Source organism: Orcinus orca, chromosome 9 (assembly GCF_937001465.1).
Source record: "Orcinus orca chromosome 9, mOrcOrc1.1, whole genome shotgun sequence".
Classification (NCBI taxonomy): Eukaryota; Metazoa; Chordata; class Mammalia; order Artiodactyla; family Delphinidae; genus Orcinus; species Orcinus orca.
Genome location: NC_064567.1, coordinates 56,536,553 through 56,561,210, shown reverse-complemented (window position 1 = coordinate 56,561,210; position 24,658 = coordinate 56,536,553). Strand labels below are relative to the sequence as shown.

Genomic DNA, 24,658 nt, shown 5'->3' with positions numbered 1-24,658 from the left:
AGAAGGGGAAGTGATTGTCTAAAATAAAAGACATGGACATATATACACACCAAATGTAAAATAGATAGCTAGTGGGAAGCAGCCGCATAGCACAGGTAGATCAGCTCTGTGCTTTGCGACCACCTAGAGGGGTGGGATAGGGAGGGTGGGAGGGAGACTCGAGAGGGAGGAGATATGGGGATATATGTATATGTACAGCTGATTCAGTTTGTTATACAGCAGAAACTAACACACCATTGTGAAGCAATTATACTCCAATAAAGATGTTAAAAAATAAAAATAAAAGAATAAAAATAAAAGAGCTAAACTGATACAAACTATCATATATAAAATAAACAACAAGGTGCTACTGTACAGCACAGGGAACTATATTCAATAGCCTGTGATAAACCACAATGGGAAAAAATACGAAAAAGAACATATATACGTATAACTGAATCACTTCTCTGTGCAGCAGAAATTTTAAATCAACTATACTTCAACACAAAATTTTAAATCACTTATTTCAATTTTTAACGTTATATTTAAACTTTTATCTATGATTAAGGACTTCCTTCAAAATACTGCTACTATACAGAGAAAACCAACTGCCCAAATGCCTCGGCTCTTCCTTCTCACTTCCAAAATCTGCCAGTCAACACCATGCACATATATCCTGAGGGCTCTGTTGTTTCTTTCTTACCTGACACTCGGTTGCCACATATGCTCCTACATCAGTATTTCATCAATAATTATTATCAGTTAATTTTAATTAGGGCAAAAATGATTCCCAATTGCCATATATTGAAAAATTAAGAATTGTACATCCTAATACAAGGCTCCTTCACGAATCACCTCACTTGCCTGAGTTATGCCATTCCAGATCCTTGATATGTGTTCTCACCAGGAAAACATATTTAAGTTTCCTTCCATCAGCTTATTGATTGAACATCTAAGGCTTCCTTCCATTTTTCCTCTACTGAGCTAACCACTTTAATTTACAGAACTCAGTTACTAAAAGTCCACATCTTTTCATCAAACTAAATAAATAAATCTGATATGAGATAATCTCTTCCTAATCTTACCTGGTTTAAATAGGTCAAATATAACTCAATATTATAAAACAAATTAAAACCTACTTAGGCTTATAAGAGATATTCACATCCCTGTCTGCCAGTAACAGCACTGACTTAAATACTTCCAAGAAGCCTGAGGTAATTTCTAAACGTCCTTAATTTTTTATCAAGAATAGTGCCAAAGAAAGTGGGCCACCTTAAAATGCATCATATTCTTCATCTCATTATTCAGCTCCTCTAAGTCTGTTCTTTCAACATTAAAGAACCTATCATACCTAATTCTGTTAATAAGTATCAAACAGAATTCATGCTTTACCAGGCTTCCTTTAAAAGCAAATAGCACCCCCATTCTCCTAGAGGTTCATCATTCTCTTTCCCTCACACTACATCAATCCATCAGCAAGAACAATTCGAAAGGAGAACCCAACTCAGTTCACTTCGCACCTGTGGATTATATTACCTACAGACCTATGTTTCTTTAAGAATGAAAAAGAAAAATTGGTTACAGATGCTGACAGAAGCAACATTTATACACATGAAAAGACTGATTGAAAGTATATAAGGAAAATCAGCAAAGATGATTGCTTAAAAGCACCCTAGATGCTCACAGAAGAGAGTTAAGACCCTGAGACAGAGGGGTACAAGAAGCTATAAGAGGGGAGAGAATCCATTTAGAAGCAACCGCACTCCACAAATCTGTACCATCTCATCAACCTTTACTCTTTATGTGACTGAATCTTCCAGTTTCTCTATGAGGAAAAGAATAATATGGGAGAAAAACTGTTTGCCAACATATCTTCAAAGAGTAGGCTCTAAAATAAATGAAATATAAACTTAAAAACTAAAATAGATATGAACAATAATTAAGTTATGACATACCGTACAGAGATCCTTATATTGCAGCTTTTGGAATTTTGTATCTGTGTTTCCTGCACATAGTTCCACATAACCAAGAACAACTTGAAACACAGTATTATGAATGGCTTGGGTGAAGTGCATATGAAGTTGATCCATTGCTGTCTATGGAAAGAAAAAACATACAACATAATCTTATATTATTAAAATAAATTTCAACAGATTTTAAAAACACAGGAAAAAATCTTTACCAATTTTAGCTACAGCACGAATAACTATTATACACAGAATTATAAGTGTTGATTATTTGCAAATAAGCCTGCAAATAACCAGAACATCATACCACTAAAGATAAACCTGAATTATGAACACTGCTCTGTTGCTCTGTATTTATCACTGGTACCCATCCTACCTTTTCCCAAACATGTCATGCATAATCACACCTTTGGAAGCCTTCTGCCATCATTCCTTTACATTGTTCAGGATACTCAATGGTCATCTTCTCCAAGAAGCCTTTCCTGACTATCCTATATAAATCAGTACTTTGCATCACTCTATCCACTTACACTGATTTATTTCTTTGATGTTTGTCTCCCTCCCTAGAAGGTAAGATACATGAGGGCCTATATCCAGGTGCCTGGAGCAATGCACATAGTAGGTACCCATAAATATTTAATGAGTAAAAGAATTCATCTAATGGGGGAAATCAGAAGTTATAGTTGTATTTTCAAAGGTCTTTAAACATGTCCCTCGAAATTACCAAATGTCTTCCTTCTAGTATTTTTCCCTAGGTATACCTTCAGATATAAAAACTAATAAAGTACAATAAATAACCAAACTTCTTTATTCTTATTATAAAATGTAAATAGAGTTTAAACAGTTTGGTAAAGCCTTCAATTTCCTTCTAAGACAAGAGACCATTTAAGGGAAGAAAACATTTACACCTATCATGTTTGGATGTTCTCTAGAAAAATGTATAATCCTATATTTGCAGAAGATATAATTAATTTTCAAACTGGCCTCTACTTCAAATTTTTCAAGGAAGCCCTTGAGAAGTAAGAGTATGTAAAGCCATGCATCATGGGAGCAGTGAGGACATTCTGAGGATAACAGAATCCTTTGAAAAATCTGATAAGTGCAACGGACCTGTTTTACAACAAATGTACACAATGCACAAAAGTTTACATACCACTTTGAGGGAGTCATGATGGCTCATCTAGGAACCATGAGGCTCCAAATTTAGAAGTTCTTATTCAGGACCAAGAGTTGAGGTAAAAAAGACTACAATTCTCTCCCACTGAATTATCTCATAATATACTTTTTAAAAAACCTACATAGAATGGTGAAAATATTAAACTTGAGAAACACTTCATAGTTTAAAACAGACTTCTGTAATTTTTTTTTTGTTTTTTTTTTTTTGCGGTACGCGGGCCTCTCACTGTTGTGGTCTCTCCCATTGCGGAGCACAGGCTCCGGACGCACAGGCTCAGCGGCCACGGCTCACGGGCCCAGCCGCTCCGCGGCATGTGGGATCTTCCCGGACCGGGGCATGAACCCGCGTACCCTGCATCGGCAGGCGGACTCTCAACCACTGCGCCACCGGGGAAGCCCCTGTAATGTTTTAATCACACTACACACACTCTGAGCCTATGAGATCATGTTATTATTGTTAATACAACATAAAAATTTACTTTGTTAAATGAAACTTTTTAAGCCCTCTATATTAATAATAATATTCAAACTTAAGCAATCATGAAGATCAACAGATTCCTGATTAAGAAAAAAGAAAACATCCTTTCAAAACTAACCTGTGTTTTTCCAAGAAGTCGATAAGCTTGTTGAACCTTGGTATAATGGTTAATGTCAAAATTCTTGCAGATTTTGGACAGAGCAACATCCAACTGTTCCTGTATAATTAAAAGAGGAGGCAAGAGGTGGTTAAGGAATTATATTTTCAAGGTAGTAAGAAGAAAATATTAAGTAAAACTAATTTCTCACTTTTAACTAATATCTAAACACATTTACTATTACACTGGATTTAATAGTCAAAAACAAATTTAAATAAAAATATAAATAAATTATAATTCTTATTACCAGCTATACTCAAGTTTATTGAGATGTTATTAATATATGAGTTTTTTAAAAAAACATGCCTAGTGTTTCAAGGGACACAAAATAATTATCATAGTCTCTAAAGGAATTTTAGTTTTTAATTTTACTTAACTATGTTTCCTCAAGCATCTGCTAAAATCTTACAATCATATGAACTGAGTTTGTAGGACTACTGAAAAATAAAACAATCCTTCTGTAAATCACTGAAAAGCAATGATAATTTTCTAGAAAACTACATTGACCTTAAAAGTACATACCTCAAGGTACTGCCCTTTCATATCTAACTGTACCAACTTTGTTTATGGGTTTCTATCTCAATGATTTCATTTTAAGATAAATATTATTCTGTACTTATACAGAAAATTATAAGAATGAAAGAAACTGAGCTTTGAAAGAAAGTCCTCATTAAAATTTTCACGTGATTATTTACTTACGGGATTTTCAAAGCAGTTCTATTTATGTTTATCAAATAAACTGTCATTCTTACAATTAGGAAATAATTGCATTTATGATCAAAAACTACTTTCACAAAAGTCATTTGAAAGTCTACCCTCAACTTTTCTAAGTACTCTCATCAGGAAAACAATAAAATAAAGTATCAGAAGAAACCAAATAATTCTTATTAAGTTTATTTAAATGAACACTCTGCTTTGCAAAGATTCTGAGGAAAGAGATGAACTCTGAATAAATGTAGGAGGAAAAGACTTTATGCTCACAATAACATAGCTTTTCCTTTCCAGTTTCTACATATTTGATGAATTGTATGAGATATTATTATGAGGTTTAGGAATTTAGGAGGGTTATCATCAGCCAATAATCATTCTTAAATAAATAAACTCACTAAACTAAAAAGGAGTAGCAGTTGATAATCAAAAAATAATTAATACATGGTTAAGTATTTTGCCTATAGTTTACTGAGAACACACCTATGACTAACAGTTTAGGGATCTTGCTGGATATGGTAATATTTTCAAATACTCTTTTCAGATCCCACAATTCCTAAAGTATTATTGAGAGTACAAGTAAATTACCATTAACTTGACCATGCATAGATATTCCAAATGAAAAACACAAAGTATAGTGATGTAGAAACACTGATAATAACATGAAAGTCAAAACATAAGATGCATCTACGCTATTCAAAAACCTCTGAAAAGAAAAAGTCATTTAACTTAATATATAATTCTTCTTACCTCAATTTGCTCTAAAGTATCTTGCAGCTTTGAATTCAGTTCACTATTAAATAAAACAGAATTAGGTGTGTCAATCTTTAAAAGAGACAAACTGAATAATTAAGTGCACAGATCAATAGTATGAGCAGTAAGTTGTGCTGCTGATCCTACAGACAGTACAAAAAGGCAAGAAAAATAAATAAAAGGAAAAGAATTAGAAAGGAAGAAACAGAAGAGTCATCACTAGCAGCAACAGGATTGTGTGGGCAGAAAATCCTGAAGAATCTATAGATAAAACTAAGAATTTAAGAATTAAATACTGATAGCAAGTTTTAAAGATAATAAGTTTAATACAGATGAAAAGTAAAATGTCAAAAATAAAATTAATCCCTATATATTAGAAACAAAGAATTAGACAATGAAATTTTTAAAAATACAATTTCAAAAAACCAAATACCTGGGAATAAATCAAATAAAAAATATACAATACAAAGTACAGCTAAAATAAAGATGACAACTACACAGAGGTATATACCATGTAAACAGACTAAAACCTTCAATATTGTTGATATCAGTTCTCACCAAAATGATCTCTAATTCTAATCAAAATCCCAGAAGGCTTTTTAATGTAGAAACTGACAAGCCATTTCTAAAATTTATGTGGAAACTCAAAGGGCTAAGACCAGTCAAGAATACTGTGAAGAACAATGCTGTAAGACATACACTAAAATAGGTTAAGGCTTATTATAAAGTTACAGCAATAAGATAGTGTGGTACTTATTATAAGGATACAAAAACAGAACAACAGAACAGAATAAAAACAAAGGGTAAAAGCCTTAAACAGATACTTGACAAAGGAGATATCCCATCGGCCAATAAAACATATAAATATGCACTCCATCAGGCATTCAGGAAATGCAAATTAAAACTGCAATAAGACACTATAACAAACGACCGGAATGGCTAAAAATATTTTTAAAAAATTAAAAATGACATCAACAAATGTTGGCAAGAATGTAGAACAAAAGGAACACGCAATTCAATCCTGGAGGAAGGGAAAACTGATAGCACCTTTTGGGAAACTGTTAACACCTAAAACTCAACACACAAATACTCTATGTCCCAGAGGTCCTAGATATGTATCTTTCATAAGTGCATACACAGTCCTTGCAGCATTATTTGTAATAGGCAAAATGAAGTAACTCAATTGTCTGTGAACAATTAAATGGGTAAAGTGAGATATATTTATGATGAAATACTATAGCAATGAAAATATACTACCTGAATCTCAAAAACATAATATTGGACAAAAAGAAGTCAGTTTGTATAAATGGAATCATACAGTATGTACTTTTTAAAGTTCAAAACAGGCAAAACTAACGTTAGTGACAGAAGCCAGAACACTGGTTACCTTGGGAAAATAATGACTGGAATGGGGCATGAAGGAAGTTTCTGGGGTATTAGAAATGTTCTAGTTCTGTTTCTGTTTCTGGGAGGTAATTACACAATTATGTTCACTTTGTAAAAATATATTGAGTTATACACTTAGAATATGTGATTGAATCTGATTTCTTTCCCCTTTAATTCTCCCTAGGTCAGTTTTTTAAAACACTGATATTATTTGAATTATAATATCCCAATATTAAAAAAGATCTGTGGTATCTAACAAATTAAATACAATTTTAGAGAAAACATTTTTAACAAAAGAGGTTAAGGCAAAACTAAAATAAAACAGTAAGAACAAGTGGAAGATGTTGTTTAATACACCAAAATTATACAAGGTTTTTTACAACTGTCATCTGATTATAAATGTGACTCTCAAAGTCCTAGCAGCCAAAACAAATAGGGAAGCCCAGAGTACACAATTCAGTGTCCAGAATATCAAAACACACCAGTAACTCAAGAGAAAAAACAAAACAAAGAGAAAAAAAATCACTTTTGTTGGCATTAAGTGAGAGAGAAAATTTTGCCAGTCTTGATAAAGAGGATAGCAATATTTTATCTCCTAAGGAACAACACCCTTGGTAACAGCCTTACAGAATATACAATATGGATTCATGGACTCCTTGTCTTTGCTTCTTATAGAGCCTTTTAATGCAAACTGAGGAGATAACACCAAAGTGGTTTGATAGAGAGAGAGACAGACACAAATGCAAAGCAATTTGTCAGAAAAGTAAAACCAATAATAATACAAGTACCCAGTTTCTGATGGTCTCAAAGATAAACATCCAAAAACATAAAGGAAGACCATTTTCTACAAATATTATTTATCATAAGCATGCTTTTGATTAAGGTTGAGAATTGAAGATTATATTCTCTAGTAAACACTGAAAATGAACAAATCTTCAGGATTTGACAATCAACAGTGTAGGATTAATACCTTATTTTAAAAATTAGGGTCTCTAACCAGGATTTATGCCTGAAAAATAGCCACAGACACAAATATAGGTTAAGGAAATACCTGTAGGCGGGAGTGAGATTTTCCTTAAAAAAATGATTCTGAGAATTTCTGTCCGAAAAAGAATAAATGAATGAATAAAAAAAAAAAGGAATGAGAGCTAAGGGCTTCAAAATAATACCTCTAAAAGGATAGCCATGATAGCACCTTAGCACTTAGAATTAAATAATTCCTCATTCCACCCAATTTAAAAAAAAAAAAAAATCAGTATCAACTCCCAGAGTTGTTCCTTCTCCCATGTTCTCTCTCTTTTGATTCATATGACTACCACCCATTCAATCCAAGCTGGAAATTCCAAAGTCATCTTTAATTCTTCTCTCTCTTCATATATACTGGTAATCAGACCCTGATGATTCTACCATTTCAGTATTTCTCATATCCACCTATGCTTCTCCTTTATCAAGTTTGTGTTCTAAATCAAGTATTATCACTCAATAACCTCCTAATGTATCTCTGCAGACAACACACACATCCCACCCTTCAACTCATACATCTGTTTATTTGACGAACACCATCAACCTGCATACCAAACATTGTACAACAAACTCCAAAAAGCTTTCAGGGACAGTTCTGAGCAGGGGTCTAACTCCAGACTGGATTTGGTCAACATTCTGTTTGATTTGGCAGATGCATCATTTTCAGTAGCTTGTATGTGAAAGGCTTTAGGCAAGGCCCAACAGTCCTGCAGACCTGACCATTTCCTGCTGTCATCTGGCAGCTTCACATACATGTTACCTGCCTGGTCCCTAAAGACAACTGAGTTTGCAGTTCCTAAGTAAAGCAGAAATAAAAATCACATTAATCCACTGCTTTAAAATGTGTGATGGCTCCCGATTAAACCAAGGATAAAGCCCCAAATTAGCATGGCACATAAGACTTAACAATTGACATGAAAAATTAACTTCCCATTCACTTTCCAGTGCTTATACAGTTGACCCTTGAACAACAGGGATTGGAACTGCACTGGTGGACTTATAAGGGGATATTTTTCAATAGTAAATACTACAGTACTACATAATCCTCAGTTGGTTGAATCCTCAGAAGCAGAATCACAGACTCAGAGTATAATTTATAACTATATAAGTTATACATGGATTTTCGACTGAGCTGAGGGTTAGCGTCCTTCATCCCTACATTGTTCAAGGGTCAACTGTATTTTAGTCATATGGACTATGTGCAACTCCCCAAACAAACCCCAGACTTTCACACCCTCTGTTCTTGCATATAATGTTCACAATAACTATAAAGTACATTCTCCTTTTCTCACTTGGGCCCAAATGTCCATCTATCTTCCAAATGTCATCTTTTCTCAGAAGTCTTCCTCTGCTGACTGTTCCCTTAAGTTTCACAATGCTCTGCTTACAGCACCCTGAATTATAGTAAAGAAATATCTGTGACTGTCAGAGCAGACTGTGGCTTATTCCCCAGTGACGCCCCAGGACTAACTAAACTCACTGCCTGACTCAGAGCAGGTAATAAATATCTGCAAAGTCATATTTGCACTTTAAACAAAAAATGACAAAAATTTACCATCATTCTTTCAGCCCCCATTTTCTACTTCAATTAAAAAAAAAACTACAGAGATAAAAAAAAAAGGAGAACGTTTTAGAAGAAAAAGAGTCAGACTAGACTCTGGGTCTACAGGTGCCTTAGTGAAAGAAAACGAGATAAGCAGAGTGGAAGCTGGTTCCACTCCTCTATCACACAGGGCTCAGTTCACCTAAGGCTGAAGCTAGAGACACAGATATGGAGAGGCAAGAACACGCAGAATAATAAATATCAGAACTGGTAAACATATTCTCTCAGGGAATATTGTGAGTTTGGAGAAAAAAGGAATATATATAAACTAATTCATAGGTGAGAGTAATGATTTTTTCAGCTTCACAATTAAAAAAATGGGCTTTAGAGTTTATTTACAATGTTATTATAAATCTAGATGTTTTTATTGCTTCTATTATTTATGATTAAAATGATTTTATAGTCTATATATTAAGAGTTAATGCAAACATCGTAATGTAAATAGTATGCAGAAATTTTTATATATAAAATTTATAAATCAAACATTTTGGTCTTATTAAAAATGCTCTCAAAATCTACAACTGTAGTTTGACAACAGTTTGCTACTAATTAAAGATACATATGTAAAAATGTGATTAACGAGTGGACATATTAAATGTACAGCCTTTAAAGAAACCCTTAGCCATCATTTAGAAACCTGAATTCCAGTTATTTCAATTAATCAAAGTATGTAAAAAGGACCTATTCATAAACATTTGGATAAATAAAAGCTACATTACAGTCAAAAAAATTACCAGTTGTAAGATGAAAGGCTAAAAGCTATTAAAGGCTATCTGCAAGTGAATGGAATGAATCAAACAATTTTGGGGTGGCTTTTTTTTTTTTTTTGTGGTACACGGGCCTCTCACTGTTGTGGCCTCTCCCGTTGCGGAGCACAGGCTCCGGACACGCAGGCTCAGTGGCCATGGCTCACGGGCCTAGCCGCTCTGCGGCATGTGGGATCCTCCCGGACCGGGGCACAAACCCACGTTCCCTGCATCGGCAGGTGGACTCTCAACCACTGCGCCACCAGGTAAGCCCCTGGGGTGGCATTTTTATAATCACTATAGAAAATATGAAAGATAACATATCCATAAATAATTAAAAGTTTTCTTTTAAATAACTGATCTGGACACACACTTGCAAAATGCATATAAATCAAAATTTTGTACAAAGTTGACTTGCTGAAAGACAAGATAGTATGAAAGTAATTAGCCTCTTAATGATCTTTCCCTGTTCTGTTATTAAGCCATGTGATTTAAGACAAGTCTCTTAATAACTCTGGGCATCAGTTTCCTATGCAAAAGTGGGCTGGATCTAAAAGGTTGCTTCTAGCTCTAAAGTTTCAAGATTCCATTATATGCTGAACACCAGTTACCCAATTACTACATCTTTATATATGGTTCAGTAGAGTGCTAAAACTTCTGAAATACACGTAAGTGAAATACACTGTTCAGAAATCCCTGACCTAACCCAGAACACTATCATTCACCACAGAGAAAGCCTAGAGTCCATTACTAAGGACACTAAAAATGTTCACAACATCTCCAAACTTTATGAATTGTAATTCCAGAGCAGATGTCAGGCTGAGGAACCAAATCTAGCCAACCGGCTATGTTTCTAAATAAAGTTTTATTGAAACACAGCCATATGTATTTGTTTACATATCATCTAAGGCAGCTCTTGGTCTTCAAGGGCAGAGCCGAAGAGTTGCAACCAAGACCTATGGCCTACAAAGCTTAAAATATTTATTATCTGGCCCTTTAAAGACAAAGGCGCTCTGCCAACCCTGTGCTAGAGCTCAGCAGAAGACGTTTTCGTTGGTCAATTGGTCAAAGTTAAAACAAGAATATTTATGTGTACTGAATATTTTAACTAAAATTGTATAAATGTACTTCATTCACCCATTTCTGATTTCGAGCCAAGGTCTTGTCTTTTCATTTGACTGGAGTTTTAAATTCTTAGTCTCATATGAGTCAAATGACTAGTAAGTTGTCTGTAATTTCAAGTTTCAGTTTCTCAAAAGTGAAGCAGGAGCTTAAAAACAAATGCAAAACAATCCAAATGTCAGATCACACTACTACCTTATATGCCCCAATTTTTTATGAGTTGTTTCATCTACAAAAAATTCAAAAGGAAATTTATTTTTAACAATATGTTCTGTTTTTACAATGCATTCAACTTACTTTCAAAAATTGTGTTTCATCTCAGTTTATTTACTTAAACAACATAAATACAGTAACAAACACAACTGGCAGAAATATCTTTTAGGAAAAATACAATTAACTCTAGTAAGAATATAACTCAGATACTGGAGCAGAATAATATAAATTGGCCTATTAGCCATGAGTCCCACTACACATAACAGCTATCACACTGGTAGACAGTCTAGCATAGTTGTGGTTTAAGAACAACAAGCTCTGCAACCCAACAGATCTAAGTTTAAATCCTGGCTTTGCCACTTATTTTATAGAGCATCGACATCCTCATCTATAAAAGAGAGACAACAACAACACCTCTGAGGAATATTTTGTTAATGTTAAATAAGAAAAAGTAAGGAAAATGACAAGTACAGTGCTTGACACATAGTAAAGGCCAAAATTTTTTAAGTATTATTATACCATCATCATTATCACCATCATCATGATTCAATATTTAAAAGCTGAAAAATAAAGCTTTAGTGAGAAAACCTTATTAAAATATAATTTAGAATTACTGTATAGTCAGTGCTGCCTTAGCTAATGGTGCCTAGCTTCTACTCCCATTCCTATAAATGTCAGTATTTCCCATTCCTGCTGGGGTTTGGGAAGTGAGCCATTCACAGCTTGAACATCTCTGATGGCTTCTGTTTATGCACTCTGTGCTGTTAACTGGCATATTATCCCACAGTCTGCCTCTTAACTGCCTGTTATTACAAATTCCTAGAGAAATAAATTTCAAGAGTTCTTGGTATAACAAGTAACATAACATCTCATGCAGTTAAGCATTAAATAATACTTCATTCTTGTCTCATCATCTAGGAGTAAAGAGTGACACAGGACTTTTCTAGACAGGTGAAAATTTATAACTTCAAGTAGAAAAAAAAAATCCTAAAAATTCTAAAGGAAAGACACTATTTATGGTGGAATGGAATGGGAGTAGCATCTGACTTTGTCCTACAAAACAGAAGGCTGGAATAGACAGCTGAGCAATGCCTTCCATTTTCTAAGGAAAAAAATAATTTTTCTTTCAATTGTGTATGGACTAAATTAAGGTCATTTCAAAATCTGAACACTTACACCCATGTATCCCATATCAAAAAAAATAATTTTCAGAGAGGTAACTATAACACAGGACAAAGAAATACACAAAAAAGGAATATTACAAAGAAATGATAGCAGCCGAGTCATACCAAAAAGGTGAAAAATGTTCAACAGAAATAGAAAGACACTAATGGATTTTGATTTTCGTTCAGAGACAAAGGATTATTTTTCCTTTTTTATAAGTCCAATCACTCAGTTCTGCAGATAATAATATTTAAATAAACATAATATAGTAAATATGATTTCTATTAGGTTAGTTTTTTTAGAAGTAACCAGTTGGAAAACGCACAGATTTAATTATAGTTGTGAAAAGAATATAAACATTATAAACTTGACCAAGTAAAAATAAGAGTTTCACTAACAAAACTTGGAAGATGGAGAAGCAAATAGAAGGAAAATGTATACCAAACACCTATCTCTTATTGATTTTTATTATGGGGAGTAAACAGTCAGAGCATCAACAACTATCTACAGTGATAAATCAGGAAAAAGATATTCTCATGTAGTTAAATTACAGTGAAATCTATTAGGAAAAAAATTAATAAGCTGTAAAAGCAGTTTATACTAGGTAGTAGGAAAGGGAATGATGGGTGGGCAGAAAGAAAAGTCTTTACCTTTTAAGACGTTTTGTTCAAGTATTATGTTTTGTGTAGATTTCACTTTAATTTTAAATGGCACTGTGTGGGGGAGGAAGCCAGAGGAAAAGAAGTTAAGATAAAACATAAGGAATGCAGGTGGTGTCCAAATAACATGGTATCAATAACTCAGCCCAAGCCAATCAAGCAACAGGGACTTCAGATCTACATATGGGTGTAGCTAAGCAGGCCTGGTGATCCTGCACAAACACTCACTGCTCAACACTGCTCCAGGTAAGGTTCCTGCACTCCCCCTGCCTGAGTCTAGAGAAAGAGAGCAGGCACTGCTTGCTAAGATGAAATCAAGGGCAACAGGGGAAGAATAGTCCCGAGTACTGCTGTATTTGTACCTAAAAGCTGTGCTCATTATTCTGTGATTTAAAGTTCTAAAACCTGCAATTTTCTTTCAACTGCCAAGATCGTCTTCAGAGAAAAAAATAAAAGGATATTTTAAAGATTATGAGAAATTAAATCCATCTGTGTATGTTAAAATGTAGTATTCAACAAACTAGTTCAGTTGGTATACAAACTTTTCAGAGCATAATCCAGCATGCTCTCAGGTACATTCCAGTAGTTTCTTTCAAATGAAATTTTAAAAAATAAAGAAGTTCTGACTTTTAATAACTTTTCTTGAAACTAATTTAGATAAATGTCAAGTGATAAAGAAATTAAATGCTTCATTCAGACGTATTTTAACATAAACACACTGATTCTTATTCCCAGTAAATCCCAACTATATAACTCTGTCAATCAACTCAAGAAATGTCAAATAATGTAAAAATGGACCCTGTCAGTTATCAAAGTGAACAAAACTGGTGTTACAGTATCTTTTACTAAAGATGCTGAAACACAGCACATCTCAAGGAAGACACAAGGTATTGAAGAGCTACCAGTTTTCTTTCATTTTTCAATTAACTGGGTATACCAAATTGCTTGGTACTTCACGTATTAAACTACATAGTCATATAACCTGAGACTTACTAGGTAAACAGTCAATGCCTCTTTATGCAGAAGCAAATTTGTGAATTCTCTTTTTTTCTATTTTCAGAATCATAAGAGTCAACCCTCAGTTGTTCCATGTAATCTACTCCTAAGACCACAGAGTCTCTGCCTTCTACCAAGTACTTTATTTCCAATAAAGGAGCAATGTGACTAGGAAAGAAAAGAGGAACATATAATCTACTAAAGAAAAATTAAGAAGTGCATGAGTAGATACACTGTACATATGACTTTGCCTGCAACATAAAAACAGAAAAACAAACACCACACAAGAATTCAGAAACGCTCAGAATCATGGAATGATCCTCTTAAAGGACATTTCTAAAAAAGAATATATTTCTTGATTCTCTAACCATCAACAGGAATAAAAATACATTTAAATGTTAAAGAAAATAAGAGTGTGAATTCAGTTGGAAATAACTATTCCTATGATTACCAGAGTGTCAAATGACTTTTCACCCTGATGCACTCAGGTCCAAGCAAAGATTGAATCTTGCCTTTGCTAAATTCCACAGACCCAGGTAAATTAAAAGAATGTTTAAAGTGTTGGTGAATTATGTGTGAACAGACTCAATGAAAGAGCTCAAGAACAGGTTCAATACTGATTGTATTCAGCAGACCAGAGGAAAAAGAACAAAACAAAAATAAATGCATAGAATAAGAAAGGGGCATCTAATTAATAAAGACAAAAATAAAAGGAAATTAGAATAAAATTCCTTTCATTTTTGGGGACTCAATCTGTGCCACATATCAACTAATTCTATTTCTATTTCCTATATCACATTATCTACAAGAAGTGAACAAACCTACGTTCTCCCAACTAGGAGCTAACGGGTGAAATAAGAGGTGAAGGGAGAAGGTGAATGGTGGCAGGCAAAGGAAACACTGCTCTATGTGGGGGAGAAGAATTGCTGGTGGAGGGCCTATCATCACCACCAAGCATTTCCAACTAACAGCTCTGCTTTCGGAGCCACCCTGATGTTGCCACTAAATCACCAAGTTAAAAACACAACTGTAACAGATTTCCGGGAAGTCTAAGATAAAATCCCACTACAATGAATTCCTTAGGACATTTTAATGTATCTGTGCATGTATTTTTACCTATTTTCAGAATATAAGACAAACTTTTCTTATTACTGCATGTATGACTCATATATGTAAACATAGCATGCTGCTTATATACCGTATTATCTAAAATAAAACAATGATTAATTTAAATCATCATTACAGATCTTTCTGATCAAAACGTTTTATCAGGTCAGATAACTCCTCCACATATCACTATATACATAAAAATGAAAAAGTGCTTAGAAGCCACTTCACGCTAACTTGAAAAAGCCCAAATAAGGATTTCTTTCAGTTTTTTATAGTTAACTCTCACCAAGTAAGATATTTACTTTAACAAACCTAAAACAAAAATTTTAATTAATGGAAAAAATGAAGTGTCAACATGTCACCTGCACCCTCAATCTCCTGCCAACAAATTTCCAAACTCATTCTTTCCTATTATAATAGAATGGTGACTTTTTCGAAGTCAATCTCTCCAATAATCCCTACGAAGCTTTATTATTACGTTCTCTGTCTTATTTTTAACCTCTCACTCTTTCTCATTGATTTTCAAATATTCAGGTTGCTCCTTCTCAATTCCACATCTCTCCTCCATATAAAATTTCCTCATCCTACACTTACACTTCAACCAAATCTGTCCCTAACAAGGTCAACTCTGATATCTTTGTTGCTATAAATGCTATAGATATTTTCGTCCTCATTTTGCTTGGCATCTCTGCAACAAAGACTTCATCATGATACCCGTAATCTCGTATCTACAACACCTCATACCTTGGTTTAGCTAATCCCTCCTGTACCTCCTTCAGGTCCTCCTTAGTCTTGACCCCCTAAGGAAAATTAGATCCCAATGCTTCCACCGTATGCTCAACTTCCTTCTCTATAAAGCCCCATTCCACTTGGGCCTACTTCAATCCAAATCCATCTTGATAGACTAAGCACTCTAGAAAACCATGGATTATACTGATTACATTATATGTGGTTCATCACTATACAGCCAATTCCAAAACAAACCACCTAGCATATAATAAACGCTCAGTAAATACAAAACTGCCTGAAGTATTTTGAGCCAATTATAAATAAGCTTTTCTCATTCTAACAGATTTACCACCACGAAATGAACTAAATGAGTGCTATGCTTCTTCAGGAGCCAGAAGGCCTTGCTAGAAATTTTCAAATATATTCAACATATTAGAGCGTATTCACCCAACTTAATAAGTATAAATGACATAATCAAGTTTTTAATAGTGACAGTTAATCTCTCAAAATGGATAAAATCAAAATATTACTGGTACTACCCAACTATGCACTTCTTAATCAAATAAAAAGTGGTCGCTTCAATATACATAATCCTAAAGAAAAAAAAATATCATCTCTAGGGGGAAAATACCTAGTTATTCTATACCCAGCACAGACCTATGATGTGAGAGTATATTAAAAGAAAAAATTTAATCCAAAGCTGTATTAATGTTTTGTCCTTTCATAATCCTTTTATTTTTTTCAGATACTAGCAATCAACATCTACAATATCAGTGCATCCTGCTCACTGAGTGCCAGATTCTCCATACAGGGGAGACTAAGGGACTCATTCTAGGCTAAGTATGAATTTAATTTGAAATTGGGTTTCCTTGGCAAGCTCACTATTTTCCCTAGGTTTTATATTTATTTTTGATGCTTTTAGAGGAATGGTGGAAATTACACTTGAGGATTAGAGATTCCTCAAGGTACTGTCACAACTAATGCAAAACCTTCATTTTAAGCAGACCAAAATCCATTAATAAAGTTAGAACTAAGAGCAGAGGATGCAGCAGCTATTTTTACATTGTACATTTTATAAATAAACAGAAGATATAATACATTAAATACATAATCACTTAAATATTACAAAGATGACTCCTACATAAAGTGAAATCACTTTCAATTTTCCAAAAGAATTCTTATCATGATGAGCCAACAATTGAACCATCTGGATCTGAAAAGCAAACTGCAACAGAACTCTCAATATTTATAATCTGGGCATAGTTAAGGAGGAAGAATTCTCAAAAGCTGCAATGGAGACATGAACAGATGAATTTATTCTCTACTACTCCATAAAAATGAAATCAGTAAGATTGGAAAAAATATGAAAAAAAGAGTTTCAATGAGGTGACAAGAAACAGGATTAGAAAGTATCTGATCTTTCAAACCTTAAGAATTGTTATTTATAATTTTACTGTGTTGCTCATTTACAAATAAGAAGGCTAAACTAGAACATAGCACTTAATATTAATATTCAGTGTTTATTACCATTGTATGTTACACAACTCCTATATAAAAACTGACAATAAAGTCAGCTTTAAAAATTTTACATCACCTTACCTTATGCAACTATAATGTTTAAAAGTGCTGGCAGCTTTCTGACATTCCAGGCACAGCTGAATAGCTCCTGGATAGTCTTCCTCCTGAATCAACAACACAAGTCATTAGGCTGGAAACATTTTTCTTAAAGCTTCTGAAAAAGAAAAATCTCTGTTCATACTCTATCCAAAGTTACAGCACCAGAAAATTTTAATTCCTCTCAAATAAGGATCATAATACCAACAACAGATAAATAGTAAAATACACCAAAATAGTAAAATATAACAAAGCAACTACCTCCAGGCCTAAAATGTTTCCATGAAAAAAATATGCTGTTCCCTTAAAAACACAGTAATAGCCCTCTGAGACCATGACATGTAGATAAAGCCTACAAAGAAGTACAAGCTGCTTCAGAGGGAAGGAGTTCTTTAACTGTTAACATTCTTCTTTCAGTAATGTTTATAGAAAATGTTCCAAATCAGTATGCATTCTACTTGTAATCAACATTCAACAGTTCTACTATCATAAATCTATAAATATTCTTAAACAAATAAATTTGGAAAAAAGTGAAATATTCATTAATGGCCCCAAATATTCCTAAACAGTAATTTAATGGCAAATGAATTTTTCATTTCTCAAACCCTAGTTTTAGTGGTAATAGTTTAGAAGTAATACAGTGATTATACAGAAAATCATTAAAAAAAGTTCCTGAAGTTCATATCTAAATTCAACAAAGGCAATTCAAACCACAGGGGATGCTGAGATGATGACAAAGTACCTACCCAAAGGTGCTCGAGTATTATGGGGAAACACGTAATACATTAGGCTTTGGTGAAACTTATAGCAGAAGTATACAGACAATGCTAAGAAAGCATCAAACAGAAAACAGATAGCTCACTCAGAAAATCAATTAATATATGAGACACCAAACATAACTAATCTATGACATACTCCTCAAATCACTACTTTATGTTAGACACAAAAGATAATTTCATTGCTATTTGGGCACAGATATAATCAAAAGATACTGAAGTTAACACTCCCACATTGCTACAAACTGAACATTTCCCCCAATAATTTTTTCTAAATGAAGTATATCATATCAATAGAAGAAGATGCACTACAGCAAGTTCCTTTACATGTCTAAAAATGCTCTTCATACCATATACCAATTTGAGAAAAATGCACATCTGAATTTTTTTCACAATAATTCTCTATTTAATATTATTAGGATCACCAAATTTCCAAGCCTTGTAAACTTACCTCCAGCATTTCACTTAAGCGGACATCTGTTCTTTGCTGAAAAGAACATAAATCAAAAGGTAAAATCTGTTTCAACCATAAAATTAAGCTTTAACTTTTAAAAAGTAACCTGTATATACCAATGTTTTTATAGTTCTCAGAGATTTCAGAAGTCCAATCAGCAACTGACGTTTCCTTTGATTTGCAAGAAGGCCTAAACTAGCTTGAGTAAAACCTTCCTTTGCAATATTCAAGTGTCTGTAAAAGTGAAAAATAAATAGTTAAGTTTTTCTAGTATAATAAGAACACTATCCACACAGAACAATTAGGCAATTAATGAGATAGTATCCTGAATTGCTCTTAAATTTGGGGACTGTGAGCACTATTTGACAAATTTATTCAACGGCTCAAACTAAACCAGCATTACTTGAAGCATGGTGGGTGGTCTGATACCAATCTTCAAACTGTTACTGATCTACCACAAAAGTACAGAAATTGAGAATAAGCATTTAAAAACATGTAGAAGAAAAGTTGACAAAACAATTTTATGCTTGATGAATCTAATAATAAAAAAAATTTTTAAAACACACAGAGCAAAAGTTAACACAATAATTTTATGCTTGATGAATCTGATAATAGAAAAAATGAGACTATTTTATATGTGTTTGGTTGGGTCTTTTTAAATTCATTTTCCTAGAAATTTGTTTTTATTGCATTTTACAAAAACAATAGTCTGTAACAAGTTGGAAATTAAAAAAGAAAAAAAAAAAGAAAACTGGTTCTTCACCAAAGACAGTTTGAGAAGCACGGATTTAAGCAACACAAAAATAATATTTTTAATCCATAACAAGATTTAAAGACATTTCTCACAGACCTTCTTAGTGCAGTTTTTAGACCATTATATATGTTCAGTTAATGAATGGCATTCTATAAACCGCAATCATCATAAAAAAATCAATTTTCCATGACAGTTTCAGAGTTTCTCTTAAATGTTACTCAGCTTGAACAAAGTATCATCAAATGCAATACCTCCTCCCATTTGTGCAGATAACAGCAGCTAACTGAAGACCTGTCTGTAATGAGGTAACTCTTTCAAGTTCCTATGGAAAGATTAGGTGTAGGTTACTGTTTGAAGCATTTTATTTTTCTTTCTTATTGGTATGGTTCTCTAACAAAAACTTCAGTGGGCTTCAAAGAAAAGCCTGCTTGGAAAACAAAGTAGCAACAAAAATACCTGAACTTGAACATTGTTGGTATATTTTTCCACAAAATTATTTTAAATAACCACTTTCAATTGATTTTCACAATGGCATGTAACAAAATATTTAGGCAGTATTGTTTATAAGGAAATCTAGACCCAACCTCTTTAGACGGGCGTAAATAAACACTAATAATATATCCGTTTAAATGTTTCTATCCAACAGAATTTCATGAGGTAATCAAGGATATGACAAATATGATTTGTTTGCTAAGATGCTTTGACAATGAATGTCTTCATTTGAACACTGTTAAGATATTTCAATGGATTTTGAAGTCTCTTATTTTCTGATGAAAGGGCAGATTCAGCTAGACAGTTCCAATTTTATCTTATTTTAAAGGCAGACTGAGCAGTCATTATTAATGATCTATGAGTTACAAAGTGCACTGAAGCAATTTTCATTGGCTCTTCAAGTTAGGAAAACCAAATAGATTACTTTAGAATCAAATATAAAAACTCTTCCACTTCTTGCAGTTTGGTAAATTCCCCAAATGAGAGAAAAAAAACATACATATACACAACCCAAATAGAGTTAATATGCTGCTATAAACTATAGACAAAAGAATAAATTAAAATATTTCAAGTTCCAAGTATAAGTCACTCAAACATTTTTAATATTTTACTATTAAAAATAACAAATGTTATCCTACCTTTACATAAGCAGGCTGTTTTTCAAGGATTAAATCTGCTACTTTTTTAGAGACCTATAAGAACATGCAATCAAACAAAGGAAATAAAAGAAAAAGCCTCATGCTTCCTATTACATTCTACATTTAAAATTTTAGCAAGAATATTCCATAGGTCTTCCTAATAACTTCTACAGCAAATACTGGCATGCATTGGCCACGTACATTTCTTTGGCTATGAAATTAGTACAAGAGATATAGCATGTAGCACAGTACTTGGTCCTTAATAGAAACTCAATATGTGGTCATTAATATTGTTAATAACATGAGTATCTGCTTTAACTAACATGCACAAAAGTATAACCATTTTTAAGGGTACAGGATTTGCTTTAAAAAAGATAGACTTGTTAAGATAAATAAATGTTTAATCTACTGAATTTATGGAAATTCTATCTGGGAAACAGAACACCCTTTAAATCCTTTGTACCGCGTAAGAAGACAAACAGCAGTTTGGTCCACTACTTCTGAAAAACAGGAAGCGTGTTTTCTGGAGCGCTCTGAAGATACCTAAGGTTTCTTGGTCAGTTCCATGAAAAATGGTAACATATGCGAGTTAGAATTATAATGATTTTGAACATGAGCCTCTTATTTCACAATTTCAGGGGCCCCTGTAGGACTACACTACAGAGGTACCACGTCCAGCATGAAGCATGGCACACCAATGGTATTTAGTGAATATCTGCTCAAGAAACACAACTGTATCCCCTTCCCCAAGCCAACTGAGAACAAAACACTACACATACATTCAAAGATTGCGTTAACTCTTTCATGTTTTCTTAATCTGCTATGAATTTGTATAGATTTGTATAGATATGAATGTGTATAGATGTACACGGACAGAAACCCACCTAATTTTACCAAATTGGGGATTGTTATCACTTTATTTATTTATTTGGGTCATTGCCTTTTTTTTTTTTTTGAGTTATGGGATTTTCATTTTTTTTGTTTTAAATAGACCATGTAGTTATTGTTAGTCTACACTGTGCTAGGCAGTATACTGACTGCTTTTCCTACATTATCTCAATTAGTACTTATGACAATCTACTGAAATGGGTTACATGCTTCATTTTCCCGATGAGTAATCTTAAACATAGCAGTAATTCACCCACAGTTAGTAAGCTGCAAGGTCAGGATTCAAGGCCAGGTTGATTAAATTCCAAAGGCCACTGTGCTACACAGCCCTTGTGGTGGGGTTCATCCCCAAAAGAATACTACCACATAAAGTACAGAGATGGAGGAGTACATATTTAAATATGCTGAAACCAGGAGAAGGCAAAAGGTGCCACCATCTACTGAACTCTAATTCTCCAAAAACAACAACATATTTTTACCACACAACCCTCTAGTGCTCAAGGCCCTTCCCCACACCAATGCTGCTACCCCCAGGGAGATCCAAGCACCCACTGAGACATCTGGGTGTAACACTAAAGAAAGAGAAGTATATCCTCCTTTATTTGTCAGATGTATTGTTAAAGATCATACCTTAAATTAAAATGGCTAAATTTATTACAATTGCTCTTTCGGTATTAAAAAATTAACAAGACCACTTACTACCATTACTTAATCTTCTACAGTACAGTCTGAGTTTTATAAAAGGAATTCAGCCTAACACAAGGAAAATACAAAATCACAGAATTTTACGGCATTAGAGAAAATGCAGGCCCAACCCAACCCATTACTTCACAGATGAAACAAGAGATTTAGCAAGGTTAAGTGACTTGCCCAACATCACACGATTAAATAGTGACAGCAATTCAGATTTAATGAATCTTAACCCTGTAATCTCTTTGGACCTATTTCAACTAGAAGTGGGAGCCTTTATTCTGAGATAAGAAAGCTCCATCATAAAACTATGGGTAGGAAAGTCATGCATGCATGACAAGGAGTAATCTAAAAAGGTACTTAGTAATCGGAAAAAAAAGTTCAAAATTCTTTGATCACGTTTAGGATTCCAGAGAAAGAACTCCAAGTTCTAGAAGCACATCTATCAAGGTAATGTGAGGGAAACTGAATAGACAATAAATTTGAATAAGTATAAATGCATCATTTGAGTCAAAGTCATGTTAAATAATAAGGTTTGTTTAAAATGTTAATATATTAGTTAAACAATAAAACCTGCAAACGTTACACCTCTCTGTTGTGTTTCATTTACAGTTTTGTCAAAAATGTGTTTTTTACTTACTGCAGCTTGCTGTTGTTTTAATTTGTCTCTGTACTCCTCTAAGTCTTGCAAATTGAGAACAGGAGGGAGCTTCTAAAAAAAAAATCCATAAATAAAGAGTAAAAAATCAATTGTTTAATTTGGTTTCATTTACCTGCACACCTGACTTAGGAACTACAACCTGCACATACAAAACGGTGTCACATCCCACTCCTCCCATCCTCCCCACCTCCCCACTAGACTCCAGACACAAAAGCCTATATCTCTGTTACCCAACCCCCTGGTACTCAAGTTCCATCCCTCACCCAGCCCTGCTATCTCCACTGCTGCCACCTCCAAACTCCTGGAATCCCCACTACCACCGGGACTCCGGCCCCTGAGCTGGGAAACACTGCTTCCACAACCTGCAACAGGAGAATGTGAGAAAGTCCTAACCCTTATCCCCCACTCTACCAGCCACCATATATCCCTACTCGTCCAGAACTCAAAACATATTTCCCCTCTGAAATACTATGAATGGTAACTAAGCACTACAGTGTGATAGTGACAGTTGTTGGAGTACATTCTGGATTATACATACGCTGGAGGATAGTATGGAAACTAACAAAAATGCATTCCATTGTGTAGATGGGAAACTCCCAAGTTAAACTTCAAGTCTCAGTCAACTGATGATGAAATTTCAGAATACGTTGGGTACTAACTCTGCATGTACTGCAATATGAAGTACATATGCATACTGCAATTGGTTTCATCTAAAACACAAATTTTACTATTCTTTTTTTTGCAGTTCTTATAAATGTAAAATGCCAATGTTACAAACAATTATGATATTAAGCTGCATGAGCTGCTTATAAATTTTGGAGATTAATTCTTTGTCAGTTGCTTCGTTTGCAAATATTTTCTCCAATTCTGAGGATTGTCTTTTCGTCTTGTTTATGGTTTCCTTTGCTGTGCAAAAGCTTTGAAGTTTCCTAAGGTCCCATTCGTTTATTTTTGCTTTTATTTCCATTTCCCTAGGAGGTGGGTCAGAAAGGATCTTGCTGTGATTTATGTCATAGAGTGTTCTGCCTATGTTTTCCTCTAAGAGTTTGATAGTGTCTGGACTTACATTTAGGTCTTTAATCCATTTTGAGATTATTTTTGTATATGGTGTTAGGGAGTGATCTAATCTCATACTTTTACATGTACCTGTCCAGTTTTCCCAGCACCATTTATTGAAGAAGCTGTCTTTTCTCCATTGTATATTCTTGCCTCCTTTATCAAAGACAATGTGACCATACGTGCGTGGGTTTATCTCTGGGCTTTCTATCCTGTTCCATTTATCTGTATTTCTGTTTTTGTGCCAGTACCATACTATCTTGATTACTGTACCTTTGTAGTATAGTCTGAAGTCATACGCCCCAGCAATCCCACTACGGGGCATATACCCTGAGAAAACCATAATTCAAAAAGTGACATGTTGGGCTTCCCTGGTGGTGCAGTGGTTGAGAATCTGCCTGCTAAGGCAGGGGACATGGGTTTGAGCCCTGGTCTGGGAGGATCCCACATGCCGCAGAGCAACTAGGCCCGTGAGCCACAACTACTGAGCCTGCGCTCCACAACAGGAGAGGCCGCGATAGTGAGAGGCCCGTGCACCACGATGTAGAGTGGCCCCCACTTGCCACAACTAGAGAAAGCCCTCGCACAGAAACAAAGACCCAACACAGCAAAAATAAATAAATAAATTTTTAAAATGACATGTACCACAATGTTCATTGCAGCACT

General features: G+C 34.2%; 1 protein-coding gene across 4 annotated transcripts in view; it reads right to left on the bottom strand.

Annotated features, from left to right (window-relative positions):
- VPS50 (VPS50 subunit of EARP/GARPII complex) overlaps positions 1-24,658 on the bottom strand; it is a 136,063-nt gene that overhangs the window by 90,050 nt on the left and 21,355 nt on the right. For all 4 annotated transcript variants that reach the window (XR_004481166.2, XR_004481167.2, XR_004481168.2 and 1 more), the window contains exons 4-12: positions 22,916-22,987; positions 20,698-20,751; positions 19,819-19,889; positions 18,930-19,047; positions 18,811-18,846; positions 17,569-17,651; positions 5,216-5,258; positions 3,719-3,817; positions 1,935-2,075 (exon numbers count right to left, since the gene is read on the bottom strand). Coding sequence is in view for 1 of the 4 variants with exons in the window: in XM_004265596.3 (XP_004265644.1) it covers positions 1,935-2,075; positions 3,719-3,817; positions 5,216-5,258; positions 17,569-17,651; positions 18,811-18,846; positions 18,930-19,047; positions 19,819-19,889; positions 20,698-20,751; positions 22,916-22,987 (717 nt within the window). In the remaining 3 variants the exon portion in view is untranslated. The remainder of the gene's footprint in view (positions 1-1,934; positions 2,076-3,718; positions 3,818-5,215; positions 5,259-17,568; positions 17,652-18,810; positions 18,847-18,929; positions 19,048-19,818; positions 19,890-20,697; positions 20,752-22,915; positions 22,988-24,658) is intronic.